General features: G+C 41.1%; 1 protein-coding gene across 4 annotated transcripts in view; it reads left to right on the top strand.

Moving 5' to 3' along the window:
- The first annotated feature begins 16,319 nt into the window (after positions 1 to 16,319).
- The window catches only part of CCDC198 (coiled-coil domain containing 198), a 34,056-nt gene continuing 24,437 nt past the window's right edge, over positions 16,320 to 25,938 (top strand). Inside the window, exons 1-3 of one of the 4 annotated variants that reach the window (XM_081509601.1) lie at positions 16,320 to 16,982; positions 20,264 to 20,431; positions 23,482 to 23,721. Coding sequence is in view for 3 of the 4 variants with exons in the window: in XM_081509598.1 (XP_081365724.1) it covers positions 20,091 to 20,431; positions 23,645 to 23,721 (418 nt within the window). In the remaining variant the exon portion in view is untranslated. Of the gene's footprint in view, positions 16,983 to 18,770; positions 20,432 to 23,481; positions 23,722 to 25,938 lie in introns of those variants that run through there. The other 3 variants (XM_081509599.1, XM_081509598.1, XM_081509600.1) reach the window with 3 other exon arrangements.

The raw sequence follows: 25,938 nt of genomic DNA, 5'->3' as shown, positions 1-25,938 counted from the left end.
GGAGGCCTCTGGGAGGCACTGGGAGTGGCTCGCACCAAGACTGCTTCAGGGGCATGGATGTTCAATTTTCAGGTAAGACAATGCTTGCTGCAAGGACAAGAGGAAGGACTCATGTGATAAGAAGGTGGGGTTCGTGTTGGGGAACATGAAAGGATAAGGTATGTAAGGCAAGGTTGGGCAAGACTGTGAGACACCAAGGCTAGAAGCAGAAAATCCAATGTGGGGGATTTGGACCCCAGGCTTATCAGTCTCTCTTTCAATAGCCCCTTCCTTTCATCTTTCAACCTCTTACAACAACTGAATTTCTGTTTGTAGTCTTCCCTTATTAGAATGCAAGCTTTGCAAAGCATGAATTTTCTGTCTGCTTTGTTCACTTATGTATCTCCAGCTCCTAGACCAGTAGATGCCTAAGAAATACTCGTTGAATGAACAGATTCAATAACATACAGCAGATTGAAAGGGGAAAAGAAAACAATGTCAGTCTCATCATAGAGTTTTCCACTTTGCTATGGAAACAAACCGAAGAGCAACAAAATACCATCTCCTCTGTGCTGTGTGCTTAGTTGCTCAATCGCTCAGTCATGTCCGACTCTTTTGCCACCCCATGGACTATAGCCCACCAGGCTTCTCTGTCCATGGGGATTCTCCAGGCAAGAATACTGGAGTGGGTTGCCATGCCCTTTTCCAGGGGATTTTCTGAACCTGGGGATCGAACCCAGGTCTCCTGCATTGCAGGTGGATTCTTTACCGTCTGAGACACCAGGGAAGTCCAAGAATATCTGGGGATGATGGATATAACTTGCTGTGAGAACTGGAAAGGCTGTTGTCTTGGGAGGCACCACCACCTCCAGATCTCCAATTCTTCATCCTCCTCCATAATTATATACTGTCTAATTCCTACAATAAATCCCTGCCCCACCATTTTCTTCTGAAAGAGATGGGAATACCAGACCATCTGACCTGTCTCTTGAGAAACCTGTATGCAGGTCAGGAAGCAACAGTTAGAACTGGACATGGAACAACAGACTGGTTCCAAATAGGAAAAGGAGTACGTCAAGGCTGTATATTGTCACCCTGCTTATTTAACTTATATGCAGAGTACATCATGAGAAACGCTGGGCTGGAAGAAACACAAGCTAGAATCAAGACTGCCCGGAGAAATATCAATAACCTCAGATATGCAAATGACACCACCCTTATGGCAGAAAGTGAAGAAGAACTAAAGAGCCTCTTGATGAAAGTGAAAGAGGAGAGTGAAAAAGTTGGCTTAAAGCTCAACATTCAGAAAACTAAGATCATGGCATCTGGTCCCATCACTTCATGGGAAATAGATGGGGAAACAGTGGAACACAGTGTCAGACTTTAATTTTTGGGGCTCTAAAATCACTGCTGATGGTGATTGCAGCCATGAAATTAAAAGATGCTTACTCCTTGGAAGGAAAGTTATGGCCAACCTAGATAGCATATTTAAAAGCAGAGACATTACTTTGCCAACAAAAGTCCATCTAGTCAAGGCTATGGTGGACATGTTGGCTTCAGCCATCAACTCGATGGTCATGAGTTTGAGTGGACTCAGGGAGTTGGTGGTGGACAGGGAGGCCTGGCATGCTGCGGTTCATGGGGTCGCAAAGAGTCGGAGATGACTGAGTGACTGAACTGACTGAATTGAGCTGGAGAGCTTGGAGAAAAAACTGATGAGCTTAGGGTTTTGCATTTCCAGCTAAAGGTCTGCAGAAGTTATTAGAAACCTCATGTGACTATTCTGTGAAACCGTATCTCCATGGACTCAGTTTGAGATTTCTGAAAGCTAGGCCTAGAATCTAATTCTTCAGATATGATACTTTTCTGCAAGATAAATTATATGCAATAAGCCCAAGGTAAGTATATAGTGTCATCTCCTTATAGCCAAGTGCTCATGCCTGGAAAATGAGGGGTAGAACGGGGATTAGCTCTTCTATTAGATTTAAAAACCCACATAAGGAGTCTTGGCTCTTCATGTTGATGCTGCAACCTTGAGCTTAACGGTTCTGTAAGGCATCCTACCCAAGGGAGAAGTGATTCCGCCAGTAAACACAGGCAATGTTCCGTTAAATTGGAAGCTGGTATTTCATTCTAGTCAATTTGGGTTCTTTGTACCAATGAACTAACAGTCAGCTCTGAGAGGCTGATTTTTATTGACTCTGTTAGCTGCTCTTCCTTACCATCTGGCTTCCAGTTGAGTTTGGCCAATGGGAGGTACTGGCAGAAGATTCAAAGGATGGGAAGAGAGAGATTTCCTGGGTCATGCATGGGCTGACGGCAGCTGTATTCCTCTACCAAAAGCCGTAGCTCTCATTAGAAGGACCACTCATACAGCTACAAGATTCCCTGAGTCCTTTCCTTTGACCTCTTTGACCAAGGGCTAGCATTGGCTTCCTGCTGTTATTAGATCCTGAGTGTTAGCCCTACTCAGACCTGTATAAATAGTCCTTTCAATCACCCCTTTTGAAAACGTGGGCCAGCTCCCTGTCTGATACAAGAAAGTTGCAATCTGAATATCATTCTGGTCATATTTTTGAAGTTCTCATTAGCTTTCATAATTTTTAAGTTAATTGCCTTGGTCTTTCTGAGTACATAATCATAGTATCTTCATTTGATCAGTAAAAGAGAAACTGAAAAAAAAAAAATAACAGAACAGTTAGGCAGGGATTTCTCAGAATACAAAAAGCAAAAATCATCAACAAATTAGAAAGATTAGATTTCACAACTGTTGCTTTTCAAAACATACTCTTATGAAAATGCAAAGGCAAATCTAGACTGGAAGAAAATATTTGCAAAGCATAAATCTGGAGAAAAAAAAAAAAGACCTTCCTCCAGAATACATAAAGAACATTTAGACCTCAAGAATAAGAAAATTTTCTTAGAGAAAAAAAATCTTTTAATGGTCAAATAAAGATTTTAAATAGCAAAAGATGCAGATACTTCACCAACAAAGATAGATGGATGTAAAATAAGCCAATGGAAATTCAAAATAAATTACCAGGAATTACCACTACGTACTTACTAAAACAGTCAAAATTTAAACGGCTGAAAATACCAAATATTGGCAAGAACGTGAAATACCTAGAGCTCTCATATATTGTTGGTGGAAATGTAAAATGGTACCACCACTTTAAAAAAACAAGTTGGCAGCTTCTTAAAAATTAATATACATTCAACATATGACTCAGCAATTCTACTTTTCTGCATTTACCCAAGAGAAATGAAACCTGGGTCCATGCAAAGACTTGTACACAAATGTTCACAGCAACTCTAGGCATAATAGCCAACAACTGAAAACAACTTTAAACAACTGATCAACAGGTGAAGGGATAAACAAATTATGGCATAATCATACAATGGAATGTCACATAGCATCAAAAAGGAATAAACTGCCCACGTGTGCAACAACATGGATGGACCTCAAAATCATTATGCTGAATCACAGCAGATGGACACAAAAAAGAATGCACTCTGTGATTCTATTTACATGAAACTCTAGGAAGAACAAATCTAATCTACCATGACCAAAGCAGATCCGCAGTTGCTTAGGGCAAGGGGTGCGGGGAATGAGAGTAGAATGAATGGGATGGGGCACAAGGGAACTCTTTGGGGAGGTGGAAATATTCTGCACATTGATTGAGGTGGTAGTTACACAGGTGTATGCATCTGTCTAAACTTGTTGAAATACACACCTAAAATTTATGGATTTTTATTGTTTATAAACTATTCTTCAGTAAAGCTGATCAGAAAAAAAAAAAGCAGCAGCACAAATTGTTGTGATCCTGGCATGCTCAGACACTCCTCTTCACAAATCATTTGCGGACTGCAATCACAGCTGTTCTGTGGCAGCCCCTGGAACTGGATTCCATCCAGTCACTTGCTCCCAGCTGGTGGAACATCAGTCATGCTGGAGAGGTCATATTTCAGCGCTTGTTTGGGGGATTTGATATATTGCCTGACCTTAAACAGGCCACTACCACCTGCAAAGGAATACTGCATTCTACAGATAAAGAACTGGAGAGTGATCACTATCTTCTTCTCTTATACAGTTTAACATCAATATTTTTTCTTGTTATCAGACAAAACACAAGGCTGTAGGAAAGCTATGCAAGATAAAGATTACAAATGCAGTAGTGTCCCCAGATTTAAAGGTGGCTGATTACTTCTAAGACAAGTCATGCCACAGAGACAATTTACAAATTCCAATAAAAAACAGCTATTACTCAAGCTCTGTCTCTAATTGAGCTTTAGCAAAGCACACAAGAAAAAACTTAGCAGTTCTTGAAACAAATCTGCCACAAGACCTCCCTTCTTTTCCTTGCTATGCTCAGCAAACAAACATTGTCCAGAGCCAACAATTTGTCTTTGACTAAATAGGCTTTATTTTTTACTTATTACCATTTATCCTTTCATGGGGTGAAGTGATGAAGCAACAATCTCTGCTAAATAGACCATAAAGTTTGTCACTAGTCCAAGAATTAGACACATCAACAAACTAGACAACATTATCTAGGTATTTTTTTTTAAGCTTACGTGTGATCTGGCCCAGGGTCAAGAAAATGCTATTAAAGCATGAGTCTATCGGGACGATGGCATTTCAGAGAAAAGGGTTGGCAGAGAGCTGACTAAATGCATAATATAGACTTACTTCCCTAGAATCCAAACACCTGAAAATTCAAATAACAGAATTTTTTTGCTCTATTATTCAAAGACGTCTGATGTTCATACTAAAAAGGCAAAGGTATTTCAAGAGAGGACAGTCGTGTTTGAATCAAAGCAAAGCTTAGATTTAGTATAAACATTGAATATATTTACTGTACTCTAATTCTTTGAGAAGATGTTTATGATAATAACTCTCCATAAACCAGGATATTCAATTTACTAGGAGCTCCTTACAAGAACAGGCTGTATAACTCTCATTTCATCCCCATAACTAGCATAGTGCCAAGCACAAAATGTACATTCAATTAATTTTAATTGAAATAAATGAAAACATGAAATATGGTTCAATCTATTTTTAAAAAGAAAAGAACTCCATATATATGTTCATATATTCATATAAACATGAAAGATACATGCAAAAGATATATGGCAAGATACAAGCCACAGCATAGCGGTTGTCTGAGGAGGCTTTACAAATAGCTGAGAAAAGAAGAGAAGCAAAGGCCAAAGAAGAAAGGGAAACATATATCCAACTGAATGCAGAGTTCCAGACAATAGATAGGAGAAATAAGAAAGCGTTCTTAAGTGAACAATGCAAAGAAATAGACGAAAACAATAGAATGGGAAAGACCAGAGATTTCAAGAAAATTGGAGATACCAAGGGAACATTTCATGCAAAGATAGGCACAATAAAGGACAGAAACAGTATGAACCTAACAGAAGCAGAAGAGATTAAGAAGTGGTGGCAAGAATACATAGAAGAACTGTACAAAAAGATCTTAATGACCTGGTAACTATGATGGTGTGATCACTCACATAGAGCCAGACATCCTGGAGTGTGAAGCCAAGTGGGCCTTAGGAAGCATCACTATGAACAAAGCTAGTGGAGGTGATGGAATCCAGCTGAGCTATTTCAAATCCTAAACAATAATGCTGTGAAAGTGCTGCACTCAATACACCATCAAATATGGAAAACTTAGCGGTGGTCACAGGATTGGAAAAGATCAGTTTTCATTCCAATCCCAAAGAATGGCAATGCCAAAGAATGCTCAAACTACCAGACTCATACAGGTTAGCAAGGTAGTGCTCAAAATCCTTCAAGCAAGACTTCAACAGTGTGTGAACTGAGAACTTCCAGATGTACAAACTGTATTTAGAAAAAACAGAGGAACAAGAGATCAAATTGCCAACATCTGTTGGATCACAGAAAAAACAAGGGAATTCCAAAAAAAAAGCATCTACTTCTGCTTCACTGACTACACTAGCCTTTGACTGTGTGGATCCACAATGAACTGTGGAACATTCTTAAAGAGATGGGAACACCAAACCACCTTATTTGCCTCCTGAGAAATCTGTATGCAGGTCAAGAAAAAACAGTTAGAACTGGACATGGAACAATGGACTGGTTGCAAATTGGGAAAGGAGTACATCAAGGCTGTATACTGTCTCCCTGCTTATTTAACTTATATGCAGAATACATTATGCAAAATGCTGGGCTGGATGAATCACAAGCTGGAATCAAGATTGCCAGGAGAAATATCAACAACCTCAGATATGCAGATGATACTACTTTAATGGCAGAAAGTGAAGAGGAACTAAAGAGCCTCTTGATGAAGGTGAAAGAGGAGAGTGAAGAAGGTGGCTTAAAACTCAACATTAAAAAAAAACTAAGATCATGGCATCCAGTCCCATCACTTTATGACAAATAGATGGGGAAACAGTGGGAACAGTGACAGCCTTTATTTTCTTGGGCTCCAAAATCACTGTGGATGATGACTAAAGCCACGAAATTAAAAGATGCTTGCTCCTTGGAAGAAAAGCTATGACGAACCTAGACAGCGTACTAAAAAGCAGAGACATCACTTTGCCAACAAAGGTCCATATAGTCAAAGCTATGGTTTCTCCAGTAGTCATGTATGGATGTCAGAGTTGGACCATAAAGAAGGCTGAGTGCCGAAGAATTGATGCTTTTGAACTGCGGTGCTGGAGAAGACTCTTGAGAGTCCCTTGGACTGCAAGGAGATCAAACCAGTTAATACTAAAGGAAATCAATCCTGCATATCCATTGGAAGGACTGATCCTGAGGCTCCATTACTTTGGCTACCTGATGCAATGAACCGACTTATTGGAAAAGACCCTGATGCTGGGAAAGTTTGAGGGCAGGAGCAGAAGGGGGAGATAGAGGATGAAATGGTTGGATGGAATCACTAACTCTTTCTTTGGAATATTATTTGTTTTTGCTGTTCTTCATTGTTACCTATTTTCCATCTCCTTACACTTTTCATTTATTTTTTTGCAGAAATTTAAACCTTATTTTCCAAAATCTCTATAAAGTTTTTAAAAATAGCTTCAATAATACTTCTAATTTCTAAGAGCTCTTTTTTGTTCTCTGCATGTTCCTTTTTTATGTGACATCTGTAGTCTTGCTTTACAGATGTAAAATATTTTCCTAGATCTTTGAAGATATTAATAGAAGGTGGTTGTTTTTTCTCATTTTCTTCTCCCTGCATCTTCTGTTTCTTCCAATTAATTTTATTTTCACTTCTTTCATATTAAAGGCTTTCCTCAGATGTCTAGCAATGTTTCTCTGTCTGTTCATATTTAAAAGTGGGGCACTAAAAGTTGCCTGGATGTGCCTGTTGATGATGAGTTTTCCTGGAAGATGATATGGCCAGGTCATGTCACTGGGGACTCACTCGTATCAATATTTCTAGGTCTTTTCTCTTGATGCTGCTAGAGTCTCCAGAAAAGTACCCTCCATTTCCTGACCCAAAGAAGCTCTGGGGGCTAGCAGGGAAAGAGAATCAATGCTCTCAGCACTCAGCATATAAAATTCTAATTGATCACCTGTATTTTGGTACAGCACCAACCTACAACAGTTACTGCTATCCCCAGGCCAGAAACCCATTGTTTCACAGAATAAATCACTTGTCTTTTTCTGGGATGGGGTGACTGGGAAAGGCAACTAGGGTTCTAATTGCCCCCAAAAGACAGTTTTTTCCTTCTCTTTAACTCTGCCATCACCTCCACATTTTGAGGTACCTTGTGACTCTAAATTTCTTGGTTATTGAGTTGCTTGGAGATAAAAAAGGGGGATGTTCTTAGGACCTTTTTCGCTCTTGGCTTACAGTTTGGGTTTTTCAGGGATGTACTAAATAAGTTATCATTTATCACGTACTATTCAACTTGTACTTTTCTCCTTTTCCTCTCTTGCATGGGGTTTAACCTTTTAAAACATACCTTGACTGCCATTTTAGCAGTATTTCAAAAAAAAAGAGAGAGAGATAAATTCATGTACCAATTCACTTTTCATTCATAAGTCACCCACAGAGTTATTTTCAAAGGAAAAAACTTTAGCAGGATTCAGTGTTGGCAACTTACTCCAGTATTCTTGCCTGGAGAATCTCAGGGACAGAGGAGTCTGGTGGAATGCAATCTATAGGGTCGCACAGAGTCAGACACGACTGAAGTGACTTAGCAGCAGCAGCAGCAGTGTTGGATTGTCGAGGTGAGGAATGAAAGAAATCAGGTATAATTCCAAGATTTCAAGTCTGGGTGATCACAAAAATGTGATATATTTACTGAGACAGAGAAAGTTTGAAAGGGAACAGATGGGGTGAGATGGTAACAGATGGTTCTATTGGGTTTAGACATATTGAAATTGAAGTGATGGGAAACATTCAAATGGAGATGTTATGTAGACAACTGGAAATGCAGTCGTGGAGTATGGGGAAGGGTGAAGGCTGGATATGTATATTTGGAAATAAACTGTATTTAAGTCTATTAAGGTATGTAAGAGTAGGAAAATATTAAAGAAGTACTTAGACTATCAGGACAAAGACCTAGCCTTGAAGAATATCAAACATCAGGGAAAAGAAAAAGAAAGAAAGCTTTTTCAATGGGGGAAAAAAAATCAGAGATACAGTTAGAAATGAAAAATAATCAATGTTGTGGGATACCGTGAAACCCAATAACAGTGTGCAAGCTTAGATAGCCACCAGGCCAGGAAGTGGCTGAGACAGAACTTCAGGCTAGACTAGGAGGCCCAAAGGGATCGTTAGGTATTAATAGCATAAGTAAAGCTGAAGGATATGGACTCGAATGGGGCCTGTGACACTAGTGCACAAGACTAAGGGAAAAGGACAGGTGAGATCAGAATCCTACAAGTCAAGGTCAGAGCAGAGGCCAAGAACTGGTGAGTCCATCCAGGCCAGTGTGCTGGGGAGGAAAGAAAACCAGTAACTGGTGGAGATTCCAACAGGTAGGTGTTGAGTGTCTCAGAGATACAGCTACGGGGTTCAGAGACTCAGACATGGGGGAAATCAGGGTAAGTCTCCAAGACTGAGAAGGAAACACAAAAGCAGGAGCTCAGACAATACCAGTTAGAGGTTGGGAAGCAGCAGAGTCAGCTTAGTCAGGTGAATCTTAAACAGTTGAAGTGGAAACTCTGAATAGCCTGCCTGCTAGGAACATGCCTTAATCCTGGATTTGAGCTGAGCTGAGCTAAAAAGTGGGTTTCCCCAGTGGCTCAACTGTAAAAGAATCTGCCTGCAATGCAGGAGACTCAGGTTCAATCCCTGGGTTGGGAAGATCCCCTGGAGAAGGTCAATCCACTCCAGTATTCTTGCCCCATGGACAGAGGAGCCTGGCGGGTTATAGTCCATAGGGTCACAAAGGCTAAAATAAGGACACCTAATGTATTAAAGAGACTTACAGGCATAGAAAACAAGCCTATGGCTACCAAAAGGGAAAGCAGGGGAGGGATAAATTAGGAATTTGAGATTAACATATATACACTACTATACACAAAATAGATAAACATCAAGGATCTACTGGATAGCATAGGGAGCTATACTCTATCTTGTAATAACCTGTAAAAGAATCTGAAATAGAAAATATATGTATATATAAATAACTGAATCACTGTCCTGTATGCCTGAAACTAACATGACATTGTAAATCAACTATAGTGCTCAATTTTATTATTATTTTTTGTGTGTGCGACATGGGGCTCTTAGTTCCCTCACCAGGGATTAAACCTGTACTGGAAGCATGTAAGTGCAGAATCTTAACCACTGGACTGCCAGAGAAGTCCAAATTCTACTTCAATTTTTTTAAATCAATTAAAGAGAACTGGGCTTAAATTAGGGGAAAGGCATTGTTTGCGATCAAAGAACATGTCCATAAATAAAGAAATAATTAAGTATACGTATCCATACTGAAATCACAGGGCTTCCCAGGTAGCTCTAGTGGTAAAGAACCCGCCTGCCAATGCAGGAGACATTAAGAGAAGTGGTTTCGACCCTGTGTAGGGAAGATCTCCTGGAGGAAGAAATGGCAACCCACTGCAGTATTTTTACTTGAAGAATTCCATGGACAGAGCAGCCTGGCAGGCTACAGTCCACAGGGTCTCAAAGAGTCGGACGTGACTGAAGCGACTTAGCACGCGCTGAAATAAAACACAGCAATCAAAAATAATAAAGTTGTTCCTAGTGACTGACATGGGACAATTTCAATACAGGTCTTTTTGGTAGGGGTAAAAAATGGCACAACATCATGAACTATACGAACAGTTTTTGTTTTTGACAGAGAGAAAGAGGTCTGCCAAACACAGAGGGTCCTTCCGGGACGACAGTTGTCATTGCAGGTCATTACGTGTTGACATGGTCCACACTGCAGAGATGCTGAGTCAGGGAAGAAGTAAGAAAAGGCCAGTGGGTTGGGGTCAAAGGAGGTCGTCACTGACCTTCAAGTTGAGCAGTAGAGATAAGAAAAAGACTGCAGAGGGAGGGAGATGACGGGTGAATAGTGACAGTGGTCTCTACACCATCTAACTTTCAAGAGAGGAGAGAAATACTAAAGCTGGCACACACAGAAAGGTGCAATGAAGAATTTTTAGGCTAAGGGCGATCTGGGAATATGTGAAGCTAGAACGGGAAAGCCCCTCGAAAGAAAGTAACTGCAGATGTTGTGGAGAGCATGGGGCTAGGGAACAGAGGGTTTGTCGAATGTTAGGGTTTGAAAGGAACCTCAGAACCACCTTGCCACCGTATTTTATAATTGAGGAAACTAGGGGAGGTGTGTGGGTAAGATCATGGTTTGAAATCCAGATTGTCTCTCTTAGCAGCTTAGAAACTGCCTTGATCCACCAGTTCCTCATTTTGAAACAGAAATAAGAGCTGCATATTTCATAGCTTTATTTCCATCATCACCACTATTATTGTTATTATTATTTAACACTTATGAACATCCATCATGCCTGTCACTCTTTTAGTGCTTCACACATATTGACCTTTGTAATAACCTGGTGAAATAAGAGCCAGTTTTATTCCCTTTTTGCAACACAGAACCGAGGCATGGAAAAACATTAGTTGCATGGCCTGAAAGTGACAGAACCAAGATTCAAAGCACGGCAGCTGGCTTCTGAGTCCAAGCTCTCAATCATTCAGCTGATGCCTCTAAATCAAACAGAAAGAGCCACTGTTCCCACAGAGAAAGTCTGGGCCCAAATGACTCAGAATGAGAAATTCCCAAGCTCAGAGGTCTCATGGCCCATAGGTCAAACCCTATCTCAAGGGCTATTCCAAGGTTTTTTTGTTCTATTGGAATGGGCTGAATCAAGCATTGCTTATTACAGGGGGTTCATTATTCACCATCTGGTAGTCCTTCTGGGTATGTGGAGATGTTTCAGTGTTATAATTGTAACACAACTGATTTTATATCTTCCGGTATGGTGCCTCATGATGAGTGTTCAAACCAGGACAGAGTAGCTCCAGACCATGCTGGCTTCCAGCAGGCTGGTCCACCCAGCTCAGCAACAGCTGGAAATCACCTCCATTTAAAGGAGCATGCCTGACCCTTCTAAGTGAGGAAGGCTCTTCTTGACATAATAGGTGTCCTGGTCAGCAATCCTGGTGAAAGGGCTGGGGATGGGAGTGAAGGCTGAAGCTGAATGGCCAGGATCGAGACAGTACAGACCACCTGTGGAAAGGGAGTGGTCCTCAGCTTTCCAGGTAGGGGGCACGCCATGGTCTACAAAGCATTCTCCCTGCAACGGGCATCTTGGCTTTTAAAAAGCAGCTTCTGCATCCAAGATTTTCTCCAAATAGAGGGACTCAAAATGCTTCACTAGAGTCTTCACAATGTACGTGACAATAGAGACAATTACAGATCAACAGCTGCAAGACCCAAAATGGTCACTGCTTTCTTCTTTGTGCCTATAATAAAACTCATTAGGAGCTTAATGAGAATTTAATTTTTTTCCTTTATGTTAATCTGAAGACCTAGCACTAATTAAAAACCCAGAATTCTCTCCTTGAGCCTAGGGCAGAAGAGAGGGGAAGTCTGGTGAAATATCCATCCTTCCAATAGACACTTATAGGGGCCTTTTAAATGGAAGGTTCTGGATTAAGTATGTAGAGAGTGGAGGTGAGAGATGGTACAAAGATGAGAGTAGGGTCCAGCTACTCCTCTTCATTAATTTATGATTTACTACATGGTAGGTGACAGACAGGGGCTTCCCTGGTGGCTCAGATAGTAAAGAATCTGCCTGCAATGCAGGAGACCTGGATTCAACCCCTGGGTCAGGAAGATCCCCTGGAGAAGGACGTGGCAACCCACTCCAATATTCTTGCCTGGAGAATTCCATGAACAGAGGAGTCTGGCAGGCTACAGTCCATGGATCGAAAAGAGTTGGACACCAGTGAGTGACTAACACACACACACACACGCACACACACACACAGAAGACAGAGTGAGGGCTCTGGACTAGCCACAGTGCTTGAGTTCATATCCCAGCGAATCCACGCCCTGTACTCTGGGTGAGCCACTTAGTCTCTCCAAGCTTCCACTTCCTCACAATTAAAATGGAGACAGTTATAGGACTGTCCTTATCATGTTGCTGAAGAAATGAAATAGTGCATTTAAAAAATTTTGTAGAGTCTCCAGTACATAATTGGAGCTCATTATATGTTAGTATTTTTATGAATAACAAAAAGCAGATAAGAATCATATAAATCACGGTATTCATAAAGAAAAAATTCAGTGTTTCGAATAGAAATACACTTCGAAGGGGTTTGGTCCTCTGTAAGATTAGAAGTTTCAGAAAATATTTGACGAGAATGAAAGCTGTTAAGTCCTCCCCAAATAAGGATGACTCCTCTCTGCAATGGCCCTGAAGCCCAGCCCTTCTCTGGATTGCTACACATGCTAACCCCACTGTGTTTTGGAGTTGGCCACTCTCTGCTCTGGGTCTGACTTCATAGGCTTGTTTTCTAGGCCCCTGTCCCTCCAAATGCAAAAACAGTCCTCCTGCATCTTTATCTTCTCATTGCCACCTTCCCAGCTCCTCTGCCTACACAGCTGCCTATGACAGTTCTCCACTGTTCACACCGCATCCTCATGTAGCCTTTAAATCTTTTTTTTCTCCCATAAAAACTTGCTTCTTTCGCAGACATTTTTCCTGCCCTCCAGGAACAAAGTAAGATCAGAAATGTGACCAAAAGTCTGGGCAACTACTCTCCTCCCTTAGCGATCTTTCCACGTGTTCTTTGCTGACCTGGCAAGACTTGGGGTGAGGGAAAGTTTGTTAGGAGTCCCCTCTAGGTGGGGAGTCCAGCATTCACCCACTTTAAACCCCTGTCCTTGCCCTGTAGGGCAAACCCCATTATTGCTGTTTGCGTCTCACTTTTTCAAAGTGGAGGAGACCATGAACTTCCTCCCTGGACCCAAATGTCAAGGAACTGCAGTGGTGGTGCAGGAAAATGACAGGTGCCGCCAGAGGGGACTGCCTCCAGGTCCCTGGGGAGGAGCAGCAGCAATTCAGCCTCGGGCTCTCCCTGTAGAGTTCCAGCCCCCAGGACACATCTGGATGTGGTAGGGCTGCTCACCAGCCCAGGCAGGATGTTAATGAGAGCAAAGCGCATGGGAATGTCATCAAATCACTTGGTGCTTTGGGATCTATTCTGGGGCTCAACCAGGTCTGATTGCATAATAGGCCCATTTGACATAATTGGAAGTGGAAGCTGGCAGTTTCTTGGCTTGTTTGGAACCTGTGGTGGCTGGCATGAGAGACAAAGAAGGGCCCAGCATCATCGGGAGTGAATCTGGGCAAGTGCAGGAAAGGTGGGGGCTGCCCCCTACCGCTTGGTAGGCCCTGGAATGACGGCAGCAGGAGGCACACTGGTGTCCTCTGCCCCACGCCAGCATCTCCCATCCTGACCTCCTGGGGCTCAACCTCAGCAGCCCTCAAAGGTGTGACTTTTAATCTCCACCAGGAAAAAACCAGGTCTAGGGAAGTAAAGGGGGTATACAGCCTGCCTCTTCTCCATTTTTTTTCTTTTGAACTTTTTATTTTGTATTGGGGTATAGCCCATTAACAGTGTTGTGATAGTTTCAGGTGAACTGCAAAGGGACTCAGCCATACATATACATATATCCATTCTCCCCCAAATCCCCTCTCCCATCCAGGCTGCCACATAACATTGAGCAGAGTTTGATGTACTATATACAGTAGATCCTTTTGGTTATCCATTTTAAATATAGCAGTGTGTACACATGGATGGACCTAGAGAGTGTCATTCTGAGTGAAGTAAGCCAGACAGAGAAGGAGAAATATTTTATGACATCCCTTATAAGTGGAATCTTCTCCATTTCTTTTTAAAAGAAAGCCTGAAGCTGTCTGGAGTCTGAGGCTCCTCTGTCAGTTCAGGCTCTGCATCTTGGTGGGGTCTGGTTTGGCAAAGCCATATCTAATTTGAAACTTTGGGGTTGAGATAGTTCTATTATATAATGGTTAAGAGCACAGGCATTGAAAGTATCACCCCATGGATGACTCACTGACTGTTAAGGGGGGCAGCTTTGTAATGGAGGAATCCACTGTCACGTCCTGAACCCACAGATCAAGCTTAGCCCCCAGCCTCCGCATGGATACAGTATTCTGTGTACCAGACCAGCTAGAATCTGTGTCACTAAACGATGGAAGCTGCATCTAGCAAGCCTTTAGACCTAACTCCTGGTTTACAGAAAATCCAGGAACTGGAGGGACAAGTTAAATGACACCAAGATAAAACAATCAGATCCAGAATATGGCATGTGTCATAGGCCAACTCATTCTTTTTCAACAAGTAAAAACTGGGGGAGGGGGTTGTTTTACATGAAAAGATTTGACATTTTAGAGTTATAACAACCAGAAAAAAAAACAACAACAACAGAACAAAACAAAGGGCTGTAGAGTCAGACAGGCAGGGCTTACTTACATCTGGTCTTTGCCACTTATAGGCATGTGGCCTCAGACAACTTCTCTGAGCCCTATTTCCTCACCTGTGGAAAGGGAATAAATGCATTCTACTTCACAGGGCTACTGTGAAGATTAACTGAGAAAATGCACAAAAGCCTTTAGCATAGTGCATGGGCATACTGAGTACTCCAAATCAGTAGCATTAGTAAATATCATAGCAGAGATCTGCAGATGAACTATTTCTGTGGCATGCCTTGCCACCTGATGCTGTCGGTCTTCCTCCTCACCCCTTACCAGTTGCTTTACTTCACAATGCCTAACCCACCCTATTGAAATGCATGTGTGTGCGCTCAGTCGCTCAGTCCTATCTGACTCTTTGCAGCCCCATGGACTGCAGCCCTCCAGGCTTCTTTGTCCATGAGATTTTCCAGACAAGAGTACTGGAGTGGGTTACCATTTCCTTCTCCAGGGAATCTTCCTGACCCAGGGATCGAACCCATGTCTCTTGCATCTCTTGCATTTGCAGGCAGATTGTTTACCGCTGAGTCACCTGGGAAGCCCACTATTGGAAATATCACCCCCAAACACAAAGCTCCCTCACATTCTACCCCTTCCTGAGTTGAAGATGGAAAAGGTGCCAGAGACCTGCTTATGCAGGACTACATGACAGCATGTGGAGCAGACACTGCTGGTGGCCCGCCCCGACCCTTGGGCCTTTACCATTTCAGAGCATGCCTCCAGCACTCCTCACTCTGTCCCAGGGCTTTCCTGGATGGCTAGAATCTGTTCTGACCAGAGGAGTATGGCCAGACAGAAGTGCCAGGGAATTAGGCCCCCCTAACTGTACCCCCCTCCCCATCCTCCTTTCAACAATTTTCCATCAGAAACAAACAGGAGATGGGGAATAGATAGCCCAGCTCCCTCGCCCCTGTGTATGTATTCCACACTGTTATGCAGAAATCCATGGCAGGGTTAAGTTCTACTCAGACACAGTGGAACAAGCTAGATTACACACACCCCCTTATTAGCTTTTTTCCCTCCTCTGAATTACCTCCCAACCTGCCACCTGTGTGTTCTAGGACCGCCTCCCAAATAAGCCACTTGTGCCAGAAGTTTAGTCTAAGGTAACCCAAACTAAGACGCCACATGAATGAGTTTGGATTTTACCCTAAGGACAGCAGGAAGCTGTTGAAATACTCTCTGAACTGCAAATATTCATATCATTCTAGAAATCCAAGTTCTGCCCCAGTCTTTGACTTTCCACTATCAGTGCTAGGTTTGGAATCTAGTAAAAGGGTTGTGTCTCATTTACGTCAGGTGCTCCCCATGTAGTGCCTGTCACAGTGGACTGCCTCCGTCTTTTCCTTGACAGCACCCTCCCCTTTCTGCTTCTCAACAGGAACAACAGGCACAGAAGTTGGAAGTAACCCTAGAGATCTTGTTATATAGAGCATATGCATTGTAGACACCTTGGCTGCAAACAGCCACATAGAAATTAACTGTTGCTTTCCCCTTGGAGATATCTGAAGTTGAAGTGTAAAGTCCTAGAGAAGACACCATGCCAGCTGTAGCAACAAACATCTAGAAGGGATGAAGGTATGAGGAAGCATCTGGCTGCCTGTGAGTCCAGCGCCAGGGGACCTACCTTTCATGGAATAACACAGAAAACCCAGGGGAAGACTGGTGGGAAACTGCTTTGCTCTAATAAAGAAGATTCTAAGCCCCCTGTCATGCTTCAAAAGCAGTACCCACAAGCATGCTGATGAGACCAGGATAAACCATAAGCAGTACGATCAGGTAGCTGGCTAATGCATTGTCAAGACTTTGCACCCTGCTCTAGGAACTACCGAAACAGTACGGGGCCAAGTGATTGTTACACTGGAATATCCTTGTGAAAATCTTTCCAGCAGAACGTAAGATCATCCCTCCAACACTTCTGGATAACAATTTTTTTTTCCCTTCTCATAAGAAGCACATGGAATAAATGAACTGAGCCTAGTGTTCTATTATTATTGTAAAGCAAGACACTCCAATAACCTGTATCTCAGCTACAAACTGGAAGGTAAGGTTAGGAAATCCTTTGCCTCTATCTCTTCATTTAGCAATCATTCTGATTTGCTTTTTGTTTGTAGTTGCAAAAAAAGAAAGAAAGGCAGAAACTTGCCCTACAAGACTCCCTAAAGAGATTAGAGAGTTAAGGCGGGGTGTCATCACGGATGCATAATTTCTGCCCCAAGGAAAGTAATAAAGGAGATCAGGTGGTCACCCAACTGCACTGGCAGGAGCTCAGCCCCAGGTAACAGGAAGCCCTGTGTCCTCACTACACTGCCCAGTGACCTAAGCCAGGTCGGGGTTCCTGGGCCATCTGGACTGATCAACAGTCTGTCCAGAGTAGTGAGGGTACATTTCAGGATTGTTGGGTATCACATTTGATGGGGGAAAAAAGTAATAAATTCGAGTAAGACAAATCTTTAGGGATGGTCTCTTTATTTGGTGCCCTCTAAATTTCATCTAAATGCAATTTAAAAAAAAGTCAAGGTATGACTTTCCCAGGACAGGGAGGCATTCCTGATTTGCAGAGATCCCAGAACAATGCAAGCCTCCCCAGTGGGTCAGTGGAAAAAGAATCTGCCTGCAATGTAGGAGCTGCAGGTTCGATTCCTGGGTCATGAAGAGCCCCTGGAGAAGAGCATGGCAACCTACTCCAGTATTATTGCCTGGAGAATCCCATGGACAGAGGAGCCTGGCGGGCTGCAGTCCATAGAGTCGCAAAGAGTCGAATACAACTGACGTGACTTAGCATGAAGGCACATACAGAACAAATATTCCTTAAAACACATGGCCAACAGCTGAGATTTCTGAGTTGGGCCACTAGCTCTGGCTGGGTAGCATTTAGTTCAATGATACCAGCTGAAACTTCACACAGGGCTACTTTGGCCTACCCTGAACTTTGGGACATCTGGTACACCATGCTTCTCTCTACCCTGTTCTTATGCTGCCTTAAAAATTAGAAGCCTACATCTTTACCTTTGGGTCCACAATTTAAATTTATCAGAAAAAGAGGAACTCTGATGTGAAGCTGAAGCTCCAGTACTTTGGCCACCTGATGCAAAGAGCTGACTCATTGGAAAAGACCCTGATGCTGGGCAAGATTGAAGGTAGGAGTGGAAGAGGGCGGCAAAGGATGAGATGGCTGGTTAGCATCACCGACTCAATGGACACAAGTTTGAGAAAATTCCAAGAGATGGTGAAGGACAGGGAAGACTGGTGTGCTGCAGTCCATGGGGTCACAAAGAGTCAGACACAACTTAGTGACTGAACAACAACAACAACAAATAATGTTGGTTTTAGTAGACATTTGTAAAAGCAATGATTTTGCCTTAAGGGGAAAAAATGCATATTATTCAATTTAGGTCTAAATCCTGAGTAACTGTTTAGACCAGATAGAGACCATGAATTAAAGATTAAATTTCAGTGTAAATTCTTGAGACAAACATCTGTGGATTAACAGAGTTAAAATGTAATCTTGTTTCAAGGAAAGAAGGAAGGAAGGAGAGAAAAAAGTTTTTCTAAAGATGTCTTAAAAGGGTTATTATAACCACAAGTTTATATTCTCTCAATTAGAGATGAAATATACAAAAATTCTTTGCCCTAAGTTAAATCCATTCAGTCAGTTCAGTCACTCAGTTGTGTCTGACTCCTTGTGACCCCATGGCCTGCAGCATGCCAGGCTTTTCTGTCCATCCCCGAGCTTGCTCAAACTCAGATCCATCGAGTCAGTGATGACATCCAACCATCTTATCCTCTATTATCCCCTTTTCCTCCTGCCTTCAATCTTTTCTAGTGTCAGGGTCTTTTCCAATGAGTCAGTTCTTCACGTCAGGTGTCCAAAGTATTGAAGCTTCAGCATCAGTCCTTCCAACGAATATTCAGGACTGATTTCCTTTAGGATTGACCGGTTTGATCTCCTTGCAGTCCAAGGGACTCTCAAGAGCTTTCTCCAACACCACAGTTCAAAAGCATCAATTCTTTGGCGCTCAGCTTTCTTTATGGTCCAACTCTCACATCCATACGTGACTACTGGAAAAACCACAGTTTTGACTATATGGACATTTGTCAGCAAAGTAACGTCTCTGCTTTTAATATGCTGTCTAGGTTTTTTTCTTCCAAGGAGCAAGAGTCTTTTAATTTCATGGCTGCGGTAAGAAACTCACACACTGGCTGTCTTCAGAGTAGCAGGAATGTGATGGTTTGGTTTTAGCATTTAATTCAGCGATGCACTTGCAGACTGCATTTAAGGTGTAGAGATATAAATCTGATTCAACTGATCTCATTTAACAGTTTATATAAGAAGCCGCAATTCACATTTTCTCCATTGGCTTTGCTTTAGCACTTTCAAATTGAGTAGGTCTGTTTGGACTCTCACCCACTCACCCAATATATGGATAAATATAGAGGGAAATAATCACTGGGAGGAAAACTAAGATTTGGGTCATATAACAACTCTGCTTAGTTGGCATCCAAACACATAATTCACATGGCTGAAAAGCCCCCCATGATTGCTTATCCATTACTTATCAATTGCTGAAAAGCCTGTAACTTTATCAAATGCATAGTTTAGGAATCCTGTAAGCATTTAGTATTTAAAGCCCACTTACTGAAAGACCAATGCATAGTAAGTAATCCATGTGTGAAATTAAATCCAACCCTAAGGAATATTTCTGAGAAGGCAATGGCAACCCACTCCAGTACTCTTGCCTGGAAAATCCCATGGACAGAGGAGCCTGGTAGGCTGCAGTTCATGGGGTCACAAAGAGTCGGACATGACTGAGAGACTTCACTTTCACTTTTCACTCTCATGCATTGGAGAAGGAAATGGCAACCCATTCCAGTGTTCTTGCCTGGAGAATCCCAGGGACGGAGAAGCCTGGTAGGCTGCCGTCTATGGGGTCGCTCAGAGTCGGACACGACTGAAGCGACTTAGCAGCAGCAGCAAGGAATATTTATATACATGTTGTTTTTAATCCTGTCTGAAGGCTTTCCAAGAAAATACTATGCTGAAGGATCAAAAGGCAGTTTAACAACCTGACTCCAAACTACCACCATCCTATTCCAAGGAATATCACCTTAGCAATCACCATCTGCTTCAATAGAAAACATCCAAATAGATATGCCCATAGCCCACTTAAAAAAGAAGTTCATTTATCCAATATTAGGTTGCAGAAATTTTAAAATTACTACTCATTACTATAAACAGCCATTGAGCATTTGCATAGTTTTCTATTTGTATCTGCTTAGAGTCTATTGCTACTGTAGTCACCACTTCCTTTTTGATTCACACAGTACCGAGTGGGCTACCTGCTGGAAATCTGCCTTTCTTCATGGCAGCCTCTTAACCTCCAAGAATCACTTTACTAAAGGAGTGGAGAAGGGCCAAGAGAGTGTGGATGACCTTGGGAAGTCCGTCAAAACTATGGCAAGAGCTGTCAAATCACAACCCCACAAACAAAGGTAGGTAATGTCACCACACAAGTAAAAGGGAAAAAAAGCTCTAGTCTTGCTGACTCTGATGAGATACTGTCGTGCAAATTGGTCTGGAAAAGATTATAAGGAAGCTTAGAAGGCACCTAACCTGCTCTGTTACCCAACTCAGCCCTCTGTATTCAAAGGCAAAATTGTCTCTTATTAGACAAGAGGAAAATCCACCTATCTCCTCTGAGTGTGCATTGAGTTTCTATAGAATTTAAATCCACTCAACAAGATTCCTTAACAGTTTTACCCAAGTTGAGAGCAAACCAAGAACAAAAGCAGAGATTTCTGGCTGCAAAAAGCAGCTTTGCAGCATCTGCTCTCCTTTCCTTCCTGCCTTTGGATCTAAAGGCTGAAGCACAGGTGAGCAGGGCTAACAAGGGCATGGCTCACACCACGCCCTGCTTTCAGAGAGAGATTCCAGCACTGGGAGCCTATGCAAGGAAGCTGCCTGGGAGCTGCATGGTCAGGCTGTCTGTGGAGCTGCTCCAAGTTGCGGCTTCCATCCCTCACATATGGAAATGGTACACCCAGCTCTTGATCCCTACCCTTCTCCAACTCCTCCAGCACCTCATCATCTTTTCTCTTCTCTGTGCCCTCTGTCTTAATAAAGTTTTCTCTGGGCATTATCTTCAGATTTAGAAAAGTTTAACCCCTTCTCTGCTTTATCCTCCCTGGTGGCTCAGAGGTTGAAGCGTCTGCCTGCAATGCGGGAGACCTGGGTTCGATCCCTTGGTGAGGAGTATCCCCTGGAGAAGGAAATGGCAACCCACTCCAGTCTTCTTGCCTGAAGAATCCCATGGACAGAGGAGCCTGGTGGGCTACAGTCCATGGGGTCGCAAAAAGTCGCACACGACTGAGCGACTTCACCTTCACTTTTTCACTGCTTATCCTATAAATTTATAAACTTGTATTCTCATTTCATAGTCATAAATTCTTAGCACTACATATAATGTACAGTATTTTATCATCTTTACACACTATCATTGGCTATTCATAACTAGTCTTGAACTGGGGAAGGGTCATTATATATAAAGTATTGCTGATAGTCTGAGGAGTGGGCAAGGTTTTGTGAATGAAGTTTTTTGTTTTCCAAATCTTGTTGTTAAGAAATCATATCTTACATATAACTCCATAGGTGAGGTCAAATTCTCCTTTTCCTCTTTTAATGAAATTGAAATTATTTTTCACTATCATTCTAAGAAAAAGCATATGATAACTTTTAAAATAATAGATATTAAGCATCCTTGTTTCCCCAGTTAAATGGATGCGTGCACACTCAATTGTTGTGTCCGACTCTTTGGGACCCCATGTATTGTAGCCCACCACGCTCCTCTGTCCAAGGAATTATAAACTCCTTTAGACAGGACTAAGTCTACTTTAGTGGTTTCTGACCAATGAGTGATAAAGATATGGGCTAATGTTTACTTCAAATTTGCTATATGTCAGGTACTATTCTAAGAGCTATAAAGTAACTCATTCCTCATGACGCATTTCTATTAACTCCATTTTACACATGAGAAAACTCAGGCATGGAATGGTTAAGAATCTGCATGAGTTACAAAGTTTGGAAGTAGTTAATGATAAATGAAAATAAACAAGGCAGGAATCTTCATTTCTTTCATCATTTCCTGAGCAGCTAACCAACTTCCTCTACAAAGGCTCACATTCTCTTCAGATATCTCAAAAGTAAACAATAGTAAATCAAAAAAATGAGAACTGAATGGTTCTCACTGGTCCAGATCCATGAAGTCCACAGTTTCCAGTATAATTTCTAGTTCATCTGTTAGCTGGCAATACTTTCCCTTGCCTTTAGAAATACTTAAACTAATTGTGTCCAAAAATAAACCTGACTAGATACTGTTCAAGTATTTTAACCTTTATAATTAGTTTCTAGTTACCAAAAGTATTGTTTGCAGATACTATTAATATATGATTCTCACTTACAAGTCTTTCTGCCACAGAGAAGACTGTGTATAAAACACAAAGGGAGAAAATTAAACTCAGATTCCTTTTTCGATGAACTCTATTGGCTTATAAGAATTTCCAAACCTATGTTAGCTTCTTAGCAAATGAATCTTGCAAAAGTAAAAAAATACATACCTTTGAACTTCTCTGTATCCCTGTAGGGATGTGATGAAAACATAAATAATCTGTGCTCATGGACAATTAGAACCTGAAAGTGAGTTCTGCTTCTACATATAAAGAAAGAATAAAATAAAAATCACCCATAATCCCATCATTCAAAAATCACTACTCAACATTTCAGCACACTCATCTTCAGTCTTTTTTTTTCAATTTTTTTAAACAAAACAAATAGGCTATCTTTGAGTTTGCTTTTTTGTCATCATTGTTGTTTATAATATATCTTTGTCTTTTGCTTGAACTATTTATTCAAGAAGTTTGTCCCCTCATTCCCCAGATTAAAGTGCTATTGTCTCCCTACCCTTCTGTAATGTATTCATCTCCTTCAAAGGCAATTCAAATTATTGACAGAAAAATCATTTTAGCTATTCTGCTGTTTCCTATTTGGAAGATAAATTCTTCAATTAAAATTAAAGATTAACAAAGCCCTGGGTGATTAGCTCCCAACATTTCCAAAGGTGACTTAGCTCTTCTCAGTTAGTAATTCTTACAGATGATGGCTAAAGGTATGCACAATGAAAGGGTCAAATTGAAGTTCTCTGAACCTCTGCTCTCCATTTCTGTTAATGGCTTTCCTGGTGTTAGAGATCTGTTTAATGATCAATAGTGGTTTCTCTTCCTACCACTGAGTGTTTCAGAAAGTAGCATAACCAAGTCAATGTTTAACTGGATTCTTTGGGTCTGAAATGGCCAAGTAGGAGTTGAAGGGAAGTCTCCATAGAAACCAACCTCCCAGGAAGTGGCCAAGGGGTTAGTGTGAAATGAAATAAAGCTACACAGATGTCATGAAGGAAAGAAATACTTTGGAGCTGGACTAACTTAAGAAGTTCCTTGATTAAAATAAGCCACTTTAAAGGCCCCAAACCACTAACCTTATGGTTTTACAGAGTGTCTTTAACGTGAAATGGGCCTGAGTCACTCTAAGCCTCACCCAAGGGTGACCAAGGTAGTACCTTTGCAAAACAAAGAGGAAGAGACTCCCTTGGCTGGCCCTGTGGACTTTGCATTCACTCAGAATCTGGAAGAAAACAGTTTATATTCATTTGCAAGACTGCAGGACCGGAATAAAGCTTTAGAAGGGGAGTTGCCGCCTCTACGAGAGACCTGGTATGGAAGATATTCTGAAGGTAAATGTAAAACCCAGCAAGAAATTTGTGGGTGTGGGCAAAGGAGAGCTACTGATAGATTAAACTGTCTACCTCTATAATCTATGAAGTTTCTTAATTGTTGAAATATAAAGGAACATTTTTCAACAGGAGATAATGTTTGTCTATTTTAAGTATTCTGGGCACGTTAGAATAGGTGTGCAAACTGGGAACTAAGGGCTTTTCATCATTCCACACGAGAAGGAAATAATCATTTTGTGTCAGCTTGGTTTATAGTCCTTTTGATATTTATACCTAGCTTTGCCAGGCAATTAAAATTCTTTTCCAATAGACCTTAGATGTGACAAATACTGTTTCATTCCACTTAAATGAAATGACTATGAGAATAGTCAAATTTATAGTCAGAAAGTACATTGGTAGATGCTAGGGGCCAAGGAGAGAGGTGGGAATGGGGAATTAGTTTTTAATGGGGACCGAGTTTCAGTTTAGGAAGGTGAAAAATTTGGGACATGGATGATAGTGAGAATTGCACAACAATGTGAATGTACTGAACTGCATAAATATGGTTTGTATAAATATAGCTAAATATGGTTAAAAGAGTAACCAGTTAAAAGAGTTTTATATTATGTGACTTTTACCACAATAAAAAAAATTAAACAAATTCCATAGATAAAAATGTGATTATTACGATAATCATGCATTTCAGTTGGATTTTAAATGTAAATCAATTTCTCCAGTACCATTTCACGCATCAGGCTTTGTTGTTTTGAAAGCAGTACTGTAGGAATGAATCCATTCTGATGTGCATTTGGAAACCACTCCAAACTGAACTCATTTATTGCAGTACAGATGAGTGGATGGGGCACCCTCTCCCCAACCCCTTATTCTTCATGATTATCTGCAGAACTAAGAGAATTTTTCCCATTATGATTGGAAGACCCAAGCCAGAAGGGGCTGTAAGTTCTCCTGTGGCATTTTACAAAATATAAAATATTTTATGACAATCATGTTGATACTTAAACAGATGATACTTAGACATTCTAACCTGGGAAGAGATACAGGCATATATACATATGTATATGTGGTATATATACACACATACACACATATGTACATTATTTTCTTTTCTTCACATTCTGTATTATTAACACAAGTAAGTTCCCATTATTGGCCAGAATATATATATTCTGTGTATATATATATTCCTTTTCAGTACCTAGTAAGTCTTACCTAGAATGATCTTCATGGCTACTTTCTATAGAACTGATAACCTTTGACTGGTTCTATATAGCCTTTTGTTGTTGTTGTTGTTCGACTTTCTAAGCATGTTAGTAGGAATATTCCTCTTAGTCTCATTGAATAATTCATTTTTTATCTAAACCTTCCATCTAGAGTTTTAAGATTTTGATAACCAAAGGGTAAAAGCTGATTCTAATGTGCTAGAGTCCAACTGGGAAATGTTCTTATTTTTGAAATCACAAAATCACATTAAAAATAAATAACAATGGGATGGTAAGCATTCTGAACGCTATCTTCAAGAGACCCACATTCTAACCCCAGCTCCACCAAATGCCAAATAGTATGACTTTAGGCAAGTTGCTTCATCAATTTTCTTCACCTGTAAATCAAAGGTAAAAGTAACACATGCCTATACCACTTCAGGAGAAGCAAATTAAATAATAGGGTGATATTACCCAAATCATGGCATAAAAATAAGGTGTAGTCACATTGCTGAAATATATTTTGCTGAAAATATTTACATTTTTAAATCCAACATGTTTTGGGTCTTGCTTGATATCCTGGAATCTCTTGAAAGAAAAGAAGGTCATAGAGATATTCTTTAGGTGATCATTCAAATGTTTATACAGAAACACATAATTACCCAGGAATTTTTCCATTTAAAATGCAAAGTGGGACTACAGGATAGTCTGCACAACAATCTCAAAGTCAGAATGCATCCAGATTGTTATGAGGAAAGGATAAGGAGGTCATTCACGTAGCATTGGTTATGGTAATAGTCCCAAGGGCCTAGGCTAATCAAACTGAAAAATGAAATCCACATGGATCTCTTGAGCTTCTCTGTTTCCTAATGAGCTTCTCTGGTTCCTTAACACTGTAGCCCTGGGTTATTTTATCAAGAAGAATATTGATATGTTGTATTAGAGTGGCAACTTATGGAAATTCATTTCCCTACTTGCAGTGGGGGAGTGGATTATTTAATTGGGAACATTCAATGAT

The sequence above is a fragment of the Giraffa tippelskirchi genome, chromosome 7 (assembly GCF_054371585.1).
Source record: "Giraffa tippelskirchi isolate mGirTip1 chromosome 7, T2T-mGirTip1v1.2.pri, whole genome shotgun sequence".
Lineage (NCBI taxonomy): Eukaryota > Metazoa > Chordata > Mammalia > Artiodactyla > Giraffidae > Giraffa > Giraffa tippelskirchi.
Note: the sequence above shows the minus strand (reverse complement) of the source record. Positions and strands in the feature narration are given on the sequence as shown.